This window comes from Penicillium manginii (assembly GCF_028828005.1).
Source record: "Penicillium manginii strain IBT 31320 chromosome Unknown utg000002l:1.0-5564898.0:1.0-5567710.0, whole genome shotgun sequence".
In the NCBI taxonomy this organism is placed as follows: domain Eukaryota; kingdom Fungi; phylum Ascomycota; class Eurotiomycetes; order Eurotiales; family Aspergillaceae; genus Penicillium; species Penicillium manginii.
This window is the reverse complement of record NW_026643103.1, coordinates 2,651,510-2,665,194: the sequence shown is the minus strand read 5'-3', so window position 1 is coordinate 2,665,194 and position 13,685 is coordinate 2,651,510. Positions and strand designations below refer to the sequence as shown.

Sequence of the window (13,685 nt, the reverse complement as noted above, 5' to 3'; positions counted from 1 at the left end):
GCAGCAGCTCTCAGTTTACATATTGAGCAAGTCTTAATATAGTAAGCGTTCCAGGGTTCAAGTTCCTTCAGGCGATCGCTGCATAATGCAATCGCAAGTGGCTGAGTTCTCTGTGAGCCTCATTGGGCAGCTTCCAGCTTCCTGGATAGATGCATGCTTCAAGTTTTCTATTATGACTTCCAAATTAGTTGGTACTCAGGATGTACATGGACTGCGTGTACACATGTAAATCGAGTGTAATATTTCCACCTAAAATGTATGCAACGTATGCATTTCGACATCGGATGCATGGGAGGAGGCGCAGTCGAGCTTCGTCAGTCCTGTCGCTCGCTTTATTATCGGTGCCTACGGGGGGGGATTGCAAATACAAACAGGTAACTCCATAATCTGTATCTCATCGCCGAGCGCTTGATCGGACCGGACCGAGTCGAATCATGAAGCAGCCAAGCCGATGATCTACAAACCCCCAAGCCCTGTATCCAAGCACTGCCACTTTCGTCCTCCAGATGTATAACTCCCCCCCTAACAGCAGTCGCTCGGTACAACGGCTTGGCGGTCCACAAACATTTCAATAGATTGCACACTCGCCAAGACTCCCTTCATGCACTGCCTTTGGCTATCATGATCGACCATGATCGCCCTTGGCGCGGTTTGCAATAGCGCCAGGATGGTCCATCCAGAGACTCGTCAGCCTGACCCCTATCGATGGTCCTATGAATGGGCGGCGATAGAGCAGTCTTGGCGCCCAGACCAGGCCACGGGGAGGATTCCTCCTCCGCGCCTCCACGAAGTCCTCAATGTATGCGTCTCCCCTGAAACCTTCTGTAGGCTTGGCCGAGATCCAGAGCTCAAAACAGGGGGTACGGGGAAGAACGCTCCCCACTCAGTTCTGGGGAAAGTGGACACGGCTATTGTTTACCCCCCTCGATACGGAGTGCATACTCTGTACGGAGTACCGAGACGATGACTCCCCCCCCTTGTTCCGTCTGTATTGGCGTTCACTTTCGGGAAACCGTAAGTTGCACTGGATGCATTCTGAAGGACGAAATGCCCAGGCCTTGGCAGTCTGGAATATCAGACAGCACCGCCAAGCGTCGCGGAATGGAGCCCAGCCCGTGCATCCTTGGGCGTCACCCAGCTCTCTCCTTTATGTACACTGCCGCGACGGTTGATAATCTATCCCCGGCTTTGCGAGACCTTATGCATGAGGGCATAGGGGGGGGGTGAAGGTTTAGTCCTTGGTATGCGTCAAGGTACTGTCATCGGTCCGAGAGACCGGTGTTTTGTTGAGAAATTCTTGGCGGGCGGTAGACGGGCTGGGATGCTGTTCCGATGATTCTTTACTGTACGGAGCAGTACTTGTCCTGGTCAATGAGCGATCTTGTACATAGTAAGGAGTGTGATGTAGCAGATGTGCCCTGGCATTCTTGGTTGTGACCGGTAGACAGACGCACGCCGGTCGGGCTCTAAAGGTCGGCCGGAATACTCTCTGAAACTTCTGAGCACCGGTCTCTCAAGCTGATGGCGGTACTTCGGTGCATTCCAAGGATTGAATATATTCCGACATGATTCAAGTTACCACCGGGACCCCGGCGGCTCCAGCTTGGCTACTAGTAGACAAACTTGAACATCAGAACTTGGATGTGAAACACTGCAGACAGTCAGCGGAAGGCCGCGAGACCGGAAATTGAATTAGGAATGACACGTATTTGCAATCTAGTGCCCGGGGATTTTCGAGTGTATCACCAGTGTCGGGTCAGCGTCGACTGATGTATACACGCTGCAAGTTGAAGAGGTTAGGCCGGTGCCGGGGGGGAGCACAGACCAATTTCAATCGGCGAGGATTAGTGATGGAGTTAACACATATTAGTAAATATGCGATAAGATTGATTGATTTGATTGAATAAGATAATTCCAATTGCCGTTCTTCAATTCGGTTGCCGAAAGTTTGTTCCAGTAATAATAGTAGGACGCGAGTGCAGAGTACAGAGTACGAAAGTATTTACAAAGGAGCTTGAACAACTTGGTGAATTGAATTATTTAGTTGCGGCAACTAAGTACGAGAACGTACATATCATACACATACCTCCGGCCTCCGCTACGAAGTACGTCCTTTCAGAGGGAATTCCTAGCGAGTTCGTACAAATTTCCAAGCCAAGCGGAATGGCCGCTGTCAATTGCCCTGCAGTTTGGAAGCAGTTTACCTATTGGACTAACCTATGGGGGGATCACGATGAACTGTCCGTCTTAAACCAACTCGAGTCTCATGGAGATTTTCCGGTGGAGCTGGTTTAAATGCCTCATAGTGAGCATGTATGACCGCCAACGCCAACGCTGCACGCTACTGCACTGTCCATCCCGCTCCTCTCCTCGTCTTCCCACATTGGGGCCACTCTCACGTCCCCACTTCCCCCGGTTGTGCTCCGGTCAACCGTTTCTGCGCCTGTAAGGACAGTGGCATTGTAGATTGCTGCACGACTCCACCTGCACAGTTCACACCTTATTGCGCCCTTGGGGTTTGGCGCGGGTTGCGAGTCTCCGCTAGCACTTCTCGTCTGGTGCCACGAGCGCAGCGCGCTACACTAGTACGGAGGAGATATTTGCTCGTTCCGATCCTTCGCGATGATGGCTGGCGTGGGGTGTTTATAGCCCTCGGCGCCTCGAAGGATTTGGAGATAGCTCCCCGATCGTGAGGGGGTTGCCTTGGCTGAAGTCCGCCAATTGTCCGCAATCTATCATCTAACCTATAGTTTCACTTCTACGTATGCACCCGTGGACATAAGTATGTAAGTACTAGAAAGCGGGAAGTGTGCCGGGGTTACCCTAGAGAGAGCATGAAAAGATGAGGTATGCCCAGTCGCATATATGAGTAATATCAATAGTACTAGTAATACACGGAGTAACGCCCTTCGTGGGGGCATTCTATTCTTGGCAGCTCGGGCTGTTGGAGATCGAATCCTGGCGGTAACTCATCGTAGCCCAGCGGCTTGAAGCCCCATTTTGTCTCCAATAAAGAGGTGGCGTCTATACTTCGTACTCTACTAGATACAGTCTTAGTGTCGCGGATCGTCGACTTCTCTGCCACTGTGCATCGATCCCCTCCCACCTTTCTGAACCCCCGTTTTTGGGGAGGCGTTGCGCCGGAGTAATTGGAAAAAGTCTCGTAGTTCAAGTCAAATGATGGAGGCATGCATGTGCGTATGTCCATCTTAGCAAAAATCCCTCTCCACGACGGAGATTCCTAACCGGCATACCCCAGCTGCAGTGCCGTTTCGTTAACAACAAGCTTCGCCCCATTGCGAACGCAGCTGTGCTCGTCACGTTGACCGGTTCGTGGGCAAATCAACGGACCACTGAGCGAGCTGGGGGCGAGGGGAAACTACAGGGGCCATGCCTGCTCGCACAGATGCAGTGGGGGGGGGGGGGGGGATCTCCTCGGATTCGTGAAGCTTGTCACGATCTAAATACCAGATTCAAGGTTTTGGGTTGCTATGGGTCGATGACTGACAGCATCGTGGTTGTAGGGCTATGCTGCTACCCAAGGAACAACTCGAGTCATTGATATTTTGGCTCCTCGCTTGATTGCCGAGCACATGCCGCATCGCCCGAATGGATTATGACCGATGTACGGAGTACCCATCTCTCGATCAGGGATTGCGATCGCGGCTGACCGCTCCTCTTGCTCCAACTCCCAGCGTGGGCGGCCTCCATCAGCTGGCCATTGAGATTCATTTACAGTACGAGGATCCCGACCTAACCGCAGATTACGGAGCAGGCACTCCAGAGACAAGTACATTGTACATTATGTACCCACGCGACCGTATTGCTGCTGCCCAAATCAAAGTCTGGCGGAGCAGAGGTGAAGCACACGTTTACGTTTCACTGCAGATCGGAGACAGCGTGGTATTTACATTTCTATCAAAGGCCCACGCGACGATCACATTTTTGTGCCCAGATACATAGTTGTGTATTATGTATGATGAAAAGTATACAGAGCCAAGAAGGTCAATCCCTAGCTGTCACGCCTAGAATAGCAGCAAGGCTCAGCGTCTTGGCACGGTAAACAGTGCTGCCTTTCTCCTCTTGGCATGCTTGCAATAGTATGCACTGGGAATCAGTAAAAGCTGGGCAAAACTGTATGTATACCAAGACGATCGACCGGCAGGGAAATCCATTGTGTGGGGGGAGAGATGATGTGTTCGGCGCACCCAAGACATAACTACTGAATGAGTTATACCTAGCAACAATTGTATCCACTGGAGAGCCCAAAATACCCCAATACCTAGGAGTTGAGCCGAGCCGAGTAATAGTACGGAGTACGGAGTATAGTAAGCTACTACGTCACAGGTCTCCGCGGAGGAGCAAGGGAAAAAGCGACCATTGAGGACCAAGCCTTGTCGGTCTCACAAAGTGTCCAATGCATGCTGGGGTCAGGAGGACGCCAAGAGGAAGTGAAACCACAAGTGTAGCGCGCAGAGCGCGTTTACACTGTAGTTCATGGGGACGGAGGAAAGGAAAATCATGGCGGCGACGGACTACCGTAGTGAGGATAGTGGTGAGCACTATTAACCACTGAAGGGAGCGAGGGCCATCGTACGGGTGGAATCGGTAGTGAACTTGGACTAAACAGGGTAAACAGAGTGGGCCAAGGCTAAATTCGAAAACCAATTTGGCATTGACTGGACGAAAGAGGGTTCAGGCACAGGCACACGGCCGCTTTGGGGCAACCTTGTGGAAATACGACGATGATACCGTTGGTAACTATTAGTAAGTGTCATTAGGTGTGAGTACGGCTAATATTAGTCATGACTGGGCGATGTCATCCGGGAGATTACGGTATTGTGACCGTACACCGCACGGAGTTTCCGCTTGCAGCTCCCGGTAGATGGTCAGTCCAGTCGAGGTATGAGCATTAGTACTCTACATATGTTGGGAAGAAGCTGTATGTACGAAAACAAAGGAAGGCAAAGCAAAGCAATCTATTTTGTACGTACCAAAGTCCACCGCACAATGAATAATAGTAATAATAGTAATACGGTGAAACAACCAACCTTGGAAGCGAAAGAGTTGAACGGGGAGGGTTAGGGTCATTTACCCGCATGTTGGGGAGGGGCGGCCCTGAAGTGGTTAGCCAGCACAAAATGCCTCATAGTTATAGTCGGCCACCAACTCGACACACAATAGTCATCACGCTCCACTAAGAATAATGAAACCCTATGGTCGCACGGAAGACAAGTACACCAGAGAAAGAAAAAAGAGAAAGAATAAGATCAGCATGATACCCAAAAATAAAAAATAAAAATAACCACTGGGTACGTAGGTACTATCTAGGTACTCCATACTATAGTTACGGATACTGTGTAGATGACTGTACAATTACACTTGTACTATTTGAAGGCGCAGGAACCATAACTCCCCCCCGTACTGTGAGCTGCATCTCAGGTGGGGCTGGAAGAAGCGTGGAAGGGCAAGGGTAGACTTTTGCTGTGGCGACTGGGAAATCTCATGTAAGAAATTCGGGAAAATTTTAATTCCCAAAATTAAAAGGGTAAAAAAAAATCACATTTCCCTCCCAAAACAGAAAAGAAAAACCAAAAAACCCCAAAAAAGCCCGCAAAATCAGCGAGACGCTAAACCCAACGCGATCGTGCCGTCCTCCCGCGTATCGTCACTGTTCCCCCCTCCCTCTCAATCCTCTCTATACTTGCCTCTCTTTTCCTTAAACTCCACTCTACTCTTCTCCTCCCCCCCTCTCCCCTCTATTTTATCTCTTCTTTTGTCAATCACAACTCTTTTTTGTCTTTTTTGTTTTTGGTTATTTTCCTCTTCTACTATCGCCTCACAGCCCCAAGCTGCTTTCTTGGCGCTCTGCCTAAAGCCTATCCGGCGTTCATTATTGAGCTGCACCAGCGAAAAAAGACGAATATTCCTCTTGGCGACTATCGTCACCTTTGCTCTATTTGATACTTCGACTCCCCCCTCTAATCATGCGCTGGATATCCTGACAATCGTCCTTTGCGGGGCTTTTTCTGGACCTTCCGGTCAATCGATCCATTTGGTGATCGATATTGAAAGAGTGCAACAACTACCTTCGCGTGCTTATATTGCCACTTGCCCTCTACGACAATTCTTCTCGACAACATGGCTCAAACCCGTGGCGACGACCGAAGTTTTTCTTTTCACAACCTTCTCAAGATGTTACTTTCACCCGGATCATCCACCCGGCCGACTCACGAAGAGGGCGACCTGGGAGAGGACCTCGATGAACCCCCCCGATCAACACCATATCCTACACGCCAAACCTATTCACCCTGAAGATGGACGGATCTTTGCACGACCCTCAATTCCCGAACGCCAGGAATCTCTGCTCACCCGTGCCCTGAAGAGCAGTCCCGAAATGTCTCCTATCGAACCTCAAACCCCTCTACACGACTCGACCTATACCTACCGTTCCTACCCCCACAGCAACATCAGCGGCCTTTCAACCGCTGAGCTCACCAGCGATGGTGGTCTTACAAGCCCCTCTCTGTCCAACACCCCGAGTCCGCCACTCCCGTCTCAGATGATGTCTAAGAAGAATGCTACACCGAAGATCAAGGTTGTCAACGCCAGTGAGACTACCGTCGAGGCTAACCTTGGACGCAAGCGTTGCATCAGCTTTGCCTGCGGCCGTAAGATCGACGAGTCATCCCAGCAGAAGTCATCTGAGCCACTACCAGCGGCAGCGCCACCTACAACAACTCCCTCGAAAACCGAAGAGACCCCCGAGCCCCCCTAAACGCCGAACCACCCTCACATTTGTCTGCCCTGGACGTCAAGACAAGAAGCCAACCATTCAACGCGAACGCTCTCCTGTGCGCAAGGTTGCATTCCGATCTCGATGCCGCGGATCTCCCGCCCCCGTGTCCCGTAAAGTTTCGCCACCCGCTGAGAGCTCAAAGGCCGTCGAGTTTACTACTATGTCTCAAACCACCGCTATTACTCTTTCGAAAGCAGTCCCGACGAGTGGACTGGGCAAGTTTGAGGAATCCGAGGCTACTCGTTTCCATGAATTTGCTAGTTCTATGGATGAGGATGACGAATGGGTGAACAGGGCAACGGACTACAAGGAAAAGATTACTCTGAATGACTGCATGAAAAAGGAAATCGCCATTCGTCGACTTGGCGAGGAGGCTGAGGAGGAAGCCGAAGACGAGGACGACGACGATGACCTGGACTTGGCGGACGATGACTCAACGGTCCACGACTTTTCTGATGACGATGGAAATGAGTCGGATAACGAGGCTGGTTTTGCCGAATCAGATGAAAGCGACGATGACGGCTCTGACTACGAGTTTTGGGCCCCATCTGCTGCCGCCTCTGACTCAAATGTCCCATCTATCGAGGTGTTCCCCACCACGATGGAGCGACGTGCATCCAACACCTCGTTTGATTCCATGACCGACGATCACCAGAAGTGGCTGCCCGCACCTGTACAACGGTCTGGCCGTCGACCCTCTCGTACCGCTCCTAGACCTATCAAGATGCGCCCAGGTACCCCGAACCTGCCCGACAGCACAGATTTTGTGTGTGGCACTTTGGATGAGGATCGCCCTCTTGAGGCTGCCTACAAGTCCTGCATAGAGCAACGCCGCCTTTCAAAGCAGGTTATGATTCCGCAAGATATCGACCCTAGCTTCCCGACCAGTGACCCCGAGGACAATGGTGACCTGGAGGACATCTCGGAAAGTGCGTTGGACAGTGTTGTGCTGGAGCCCACTCGGGGTCGGGCCGATAGCCCGGCCGGCAAGGCTTCGCCGCGCCACTCGCCGAAGCGCATGGTGTCGCCGCCACCGCCCTCTCGCCGGGCCGGACGCACGTCGCCCAAGCGACTCAAGTCTCCCCCTCCCCGTATCCGAGCCAAGTCGCCCTCGCCTGAGAAGTTTGAACTGCCAGACGACATGCCCGAGATCAACTCACCTCACGGTGTCAACATCAGCCACCTGGTCCAACGGCCACATATTGTCCGGACCAAGTCTTTGCCTCGGACACCGAACCCGTTCTTCACCAGCATGGACAAGTCACACCGCTGGCAGGGTATTCCTCCCCTGATTGAGTCACCCGAGCGGGAACACTCGCGCACCCGTGAGCCTCTTCACACCCGGGGCCCGATCGACATTGTCGAGGGTCTTGAAAAGAAGCGCCAAAAGCGCAAAGAGAAATTTTGGCGCCAACACTGCCGCAAAGCAGCTAAAGAGCAGGCAGTTCGGCGGCCGATTAAAGGCAAGGGAGCCGAACGGATGAAGGAGCTTGGCCTCGAAGTTGCTGAGAGGTGCAGAGCTTATGGTGTCGGACAAGACACCCAGCTCGTCCTATCCGTTTGAGTTCCCGACCTCTCTCTTGAGGTCACCCTACCCTTTCTACCCACCCATCCTTCTACCTCCTTCCCACCTATCCTAACGAATACCCCCTTTTGGTCTGTACATATCTTACCTTTTTACCCTTTTCACCCTTTTTTCCTCGGTCTGGTTCCGAGTACCCTTCCCTCTTACATACTTATGTTTGTGTCTTGCCCATTGACTTGATGGCATGTTCCCTTACACCTTTCCCTCTCGCTTATTTCGCTTTTAATCTCCTTGGGAGGAGTTCTACCTATTCATTTATTTCTACCCAGCATATGTTTTTGCTCTGAGGAGGCCACTTTCTTTTTTGAATTGCATGGTTGCGGTTGCATATACCCTTTGTCTGAATTTGCTGCATTGTGGATAAAATGGAAGAAATGGGTCGGTACTAGTCTTGTTACTAGAATACATATATATTTGATGATACATAATTTCCTTGATTCTCGCATGAGTAAATAGTGTGACCTTTTATTAAGTTACCTAGGTATAGAGATCATGATAGCATGGCTGTTACAAACGGAGAGCCGAAGACTAGTCGAGTCCGCCACCGCTGATCCTTGCTGCCTCAGGCAGAAATCCCTCTCAATTCCGAAAACAACATTCAACCTGGCTTCTTGCCTCTCCTCCTCTCCATCCATCACCGTCGCCCCGCTCACGTCCAATCTCGAGTCCCGACCTCGGACACCATTTCCTTCGATTCCTCCCTTTTGGCTTCCTAGCTTTTCACCACCATGTGGATCGTCAACTGGTGTAAGTGTCCGACCAGACCCGACCACTACTCTACCACTCTGTCCGCGCCCATGACCAGGAGCATCCTCTGGAAGAATAGATGCTCGCCCATCCAACGAGTGATACGATACCCTCGGGTCTGAATGCGCGGGCAGTGAAGCCAGACCGTCAACCCTTTGTCTCGCCCCTCCCCTCAGCCTTCACACCTATTGCCGCGGCTTCTGCGCCTGTGATTCCGGGGGTGGGCTGGGCTGGGCTTCGATTTTGGGATCAGTCCAGCGTAGCTACAGTTTTACTGATGCGGTTTTCTCTCTAGTTTACGATGTCCTGGCTTCGCTTGGCCTTTTGAACAAGCATGCCAAGCTCCTTTTCCTCGGTCTGGATAACGCCGGCAAGACTACCTTGCTGCACATGTTGAAGGTGAGTCGAGTCCGGTCGAGAGAGTGCGGCTTATTCCGCAGATGACTGTGGGCGATGTGATATGACACGATCCGGCACTTGATTCGGGTACTGGCATCCAGGCAGATATCTGGAATGCGACTCGGGCGAGCACTCAAGCAGGCGGACCGGGTGGATCTTCTGGATTGCTGATGCCGATGATTCGGGAGTGGCTGGTGTCATACGGCGTTTGCTTGCTTCTGCTGTGAGATTGATGGGATATGGCATGATGACTGACGATTCCCGACTCCGATAGAACGACCGCGTTGCCGTGCTCTCCCCAACCGCCCACCCTACTTCGGAGGAACTGGCTATCGGTAACAACCGCTTCACGACATTTGACCTGGGTGGTCACCAGCAGGGTGAGTGATCGACCCCCCTCGTGGACGCATATCCCATCCCCCCCCTTCTTGATGCTCTCAGCCCAAACGAGACCAGCTCGTTGATATGTTTCCTGTGAATAGCCCGCCGTCTCTGGAAGGACTACTTCCCCGAAGTTAGCGGTATCGTCTTCCTCGTCGACGCCAAGGACTACGAGCGCTTCCCCGAGTCCAAGGCCGAGCTCGATGCCCTTCTCGCCATGGAGGACCTGGCCAAGGTCCCCTTCCTCGTCCTCGGTAACAAGATCGACCACCCCGACGCCGTCAGCGAGGATGACCTCCGCAACCAGCTCGGTCTCTACCAGACCACCGGCAAGGGCAAGGTCCCCCTCGAGGGAATCCGCCCCATCGAGCTTTTCATGTGCTCAGTCGTCATGAGACAGGGATACGGCGAGGGAATCCGCTGGTTGTCGCAATACGTCTAAGCTTCTCTCCCCAGAGACGAAAGAGGCTATCAGACGACCCGACCCCCACCCTCCCTCCAAACCCTTCTGAGATGAGTGGAGATTTATGGCCTCGCCGAGGACTGTATTTCTTGCTCAATTCTCACACCTTCACTCATACCTTCCGCCCATCACCCAGTACCCATCTCCCTTTCCCCAAATCCCCCCCCCCCTTTTACTACGGCTTGACGTGTCACTCTACAACTTGTAACCTCCCCCAAATGCATGTCTTTGATTTTCTTTCCTTTGATTATGCCTCGATTGTTTACACTGCTGCCTGTTAGCCGGTGACTTTGCTTCGATTGCTCCATATAGTTCCAACTAAAAATATTCCCAATTCTCTTCGTGGGTAAATGTGTATGTCAGATCGGGGTTGTGTAGTATACTATAGATACGGCAGAGCACACCAGGCCTGGTTTCTTTAGTCTAGGTGAAGGCTGACGAATCAGATGCACCTTCGGGAGTCCAATTAAAGTTACTACCTCCGGACCGAGACCGAAGGATTATCTCCCAAGGTCAACCCTACCCTTACAAGATAGCTGTTATACCCCAGGTAGAGACAACAGCCCAATTGAGACGAACGTGGCAGCCGGGATGAAATGCATTTAAAGACTAAACTGATGCGCATACAGAAACATCTTGAGTCAAAGTCTAGACGAGAATCGATCCTTCTATCCCCCTCTCGATCCCAATCCTCTGAGATAAGCAGGAGAGGAAAAGGAAACAAGGAAAGAAAAGAAAGAAAGACACAGCTAGAAAAAAAAAACCTACCACTGGCCAAGAAGTAAGATGGTGCGAGGGGGGAGAGAGAGGGGGGGGGGGGGATGTTTAGGCCAGGCTATAGGAGTCAAAGACTCAGGCGGATAAATTAAAAGGAGGAAGGACAACACATGCGTTTCAATTCAAACACAAGACCGATAAGACACAGAAACAGTTGGAAAAGATAAGAGATAAACCAGGTGTGCCCCCGCCGCCTTTCCAGGATGCCGAGAGGAAACATTCCGTCCAGATGGTAAGAAACAAAGGTAGGATCGACTATGGAAAAAAGAAAGCGGGAGAGGAAAGAAAAAAGGGGGGGAAAGAAAAGAGAAAAGAAAAAAAAAAAACCAGTCCAACGAAGGAAGAAAATAGAAGAATGTCGATGATAAGAAATTGTCGCTCCGTAGTCCAGAGGTCGCGGGTTGTCGGCCGGGGTTGATGGAGACGGGTCTTCCTCGCTTGTCGAACGGGGTAGCCCGAATGATGTCGTGTATAGAAGGCTGTTCAATAAGGGATTATCGCGGAATCGAGTGGTATGGAGGTGATGGCGTGTGGGCTACACCCGGTTGGCGTGAGGGTTCCTCGGTCGTTCATCGCTTCGTAGGTCTTTGGTTGAGGGGAACTCGCGGCGGAGGTGGTGGAAAGGTTAGATGTCGTGGCGGGATGTAGGGAGGGGTTTATCGATGCGATCTGAAAAAAGGCTTATCTCCGCCCGAACCTGCTGCACATGGAAAAGCTCGTATTGATCCTTTATTTCTTCTTTTGTTTGCGCGGAGGAGTGACGGATCCGCTAGAGCTCATGCTCCCGTAGACGTACTTTTGTTTCTTTTCTGCTGGTTTCAGGATCTGTTGAGAAGAGAAGATTCGTTAGTTTCTCTGGAGGGAAAAAAAAAGGCAACTTTTCAGATTATAATGTTGACATACCTGGAAGGAGCAGAGCAAGCTCTCGTCGACGCTCATCATGGCACCTGCATTGTCGAATTCACCACAGTAGTTGGGCGCACTGAATAGTGTGACGAGTTGGCGCTTGGAGAAGAACTCGTAGCCATCCTCCACAACCTGGTGAGCTCGGCATATCAAATCCATATCGTGTTTCTGCAGGAAGCGTGACACCACGTCAGGGCCAAATGTGAAAGATACACCACGGTCATTCTCGCTCCAGCCAGTGATATCCTTGTCGGGATCGGACCACAGCAGATCGCAGAGGAGACCACAGTCAGGAATCTATTTCAGTCAGCGAATCTGGCCCTGAAGCCGCGGAAACTCGATCAAACAGTTTTGACAAATCTCCAGTCAAACAAAAAACAGCACGTGCTGGGTAAGACTACGCAACCAAGAGGGGGGACGTACATCAGTGGGACGCATGACTCGGCGGATCTGCTCCATCGAGTTCAGGTCGGGGCTCAGACCACCGTGCATGGTGAAGATCTTCTCGTCAATTATGGCCGCGATAGGGGAGGCAGTTGAAGCAGTCGGTGAAGGTCTTCCACAGCTTGATGTTGTATCGGCGCTTGCACTCATCGTAGAAACCGTAGATACGGTTGATAGAGGCGCACTCGTGGTTACCACGCAGGATGAAGAAGTTCTCGGGGTACTTGATCTTGTAGGCAAGGAGCAGACAGATGGTCTCCAGGGACTGCTTGCCACGGTCGACGTAATCACCAAGGAAAAGGTAGTTGGCCTCCGGGGGGGAATCCACCGTATTCGAACAGACGCAAAAGGTCGTAGTATTGGCCGTGGATATCACCACAGATCTAACAAAGGAAGAAGAAAAAAACTCGTTAGAAACGCGGGTTCCCGCAAAGAGCCACTTTCAAGGTCGGATGCGGCATACCTTGATGGGAGCTTCCAACTCCAGCAGAATGGGCTGCGAGATGAAGATTTCACGGGCCTTGGTGCAAAGGAAACGGATCTCCGATTCCAGCAGCTGCACTTGCTTACCGGGCCGGCTGCCCCTCACCTCCAGCAGCCGGTCGATAATGGAGTCCAGATCCACTTCCTGGTCGGCCATTATGGTCGGTCTGTAACGAAAGACAAAGAAGAGAAGGAAACGAAGAAAAGAAAACGGAACGAAAAAGACGCGCCGGGGGAAGGGATGACTTCCGAAGCGGGCGTATAACTGATGACGCGGGGACTATGTTCTGCAACAGCGATACGAATTAGTGATGCGTTCAGTTGTTAACAAGGATGTCAGTCCGATTCGCAAACTCTGGGTGGGTGCCCAGGGAGACAGACGCGTTCCTGATAGGATTTTTTTTTTTTGGCCACCCGAATTTCTCCCCGGGCTTCTTTCCCCCTTGGTAGGAATTTTTGCAGACGTGGAAGATAGCAGAACAACTCACCAACAACCAAAGCTCAATGAGATCAGAGGTTCTTCACGGATAAGGGCCTTTGCGGCCGCGGCTGTTTTAGGAGAGGGTCTGGCAGGGATGCCAGACGGGGTGGACGGGTTACCTCTCCGAATGTAAGCTAGTGGGCAGCTCGATCGAAAAACGAATACGATGCGTGCGCTTGCGTGACTTTGGCCGACAGTGATCGAGAGCGGGTCAAATCAA

General features: G+C 51.7%; 3 protein-coding genes across 3 annotated transcripts; 2 read left to right on the top strand and 1 right to left on the bottom strand.

The window, feature by feature from the left end:
• Positions 1-6,262: 6,262 nt before the first annotated feature.
• On the top strand, positions 6,263-8,363 carry N7533_002251 (DUF2457 domain-containing protein; the record flags this gene model as incomplete). The annotated part of the gene is made up of 2 exons (XM_057098901.1): positions 6,263-6,671; positions 6,820-8,363. The coding sequence occupies 2 exons, from the start codon at positions 6,263-6,265 to the stop codon at positions 8,361-8,363; spliced, it is 1,953 nt and encodes a 650-aa protein (XP_056964037.1).
• Positions 8,364-9,112: 749 nt separating this feature from the next.
• On the top strand, positions 9,113-10,353 carry sar1 (Arf family GTPase SAR1; the record flags this gene model as incomplete). The annotated part of the gene is made up of 4 exons (XM_057098900.1): positions 9,113-9,131; positions 9,427-9,530; positions 9,805-9,910; positions 10,013-10,353. The coding sequence occupies 4 exons, from the start codon at positions 9,113-9,115 to the stop codon at positions 10,351-10,353; spliced, it is 570 nt and encodes a 189-aa protein (XP_056964036.1).
• A 1,527-nt stretch (positions 10,354-11,880) lies between these two features.
• Positions 11,881-13,141, bottom strand: glcA (type 1 serine/threonine-protein phosphatase catalytic subunit GLC7; the record flags this gene model as incomplete). Its single annotated transcript, XM_057098899.1, has 5 exons — positions 11,881-11,976; positions 12,055-12,354; positions 12,481-12,622; positions 12,648-12,907; positions 12,965-13,141. The coding sequence occupies 5 exons, from the start codon at positions 13,139-13,141 to the stop codon at positions 11,881-11,883; spliced, it is 975 nt and encodes a 324-aa protein (XP_056964035.1).
• Between the last annotated feature and the right edge of the window lie 544 nt (positions 13,142-13,685).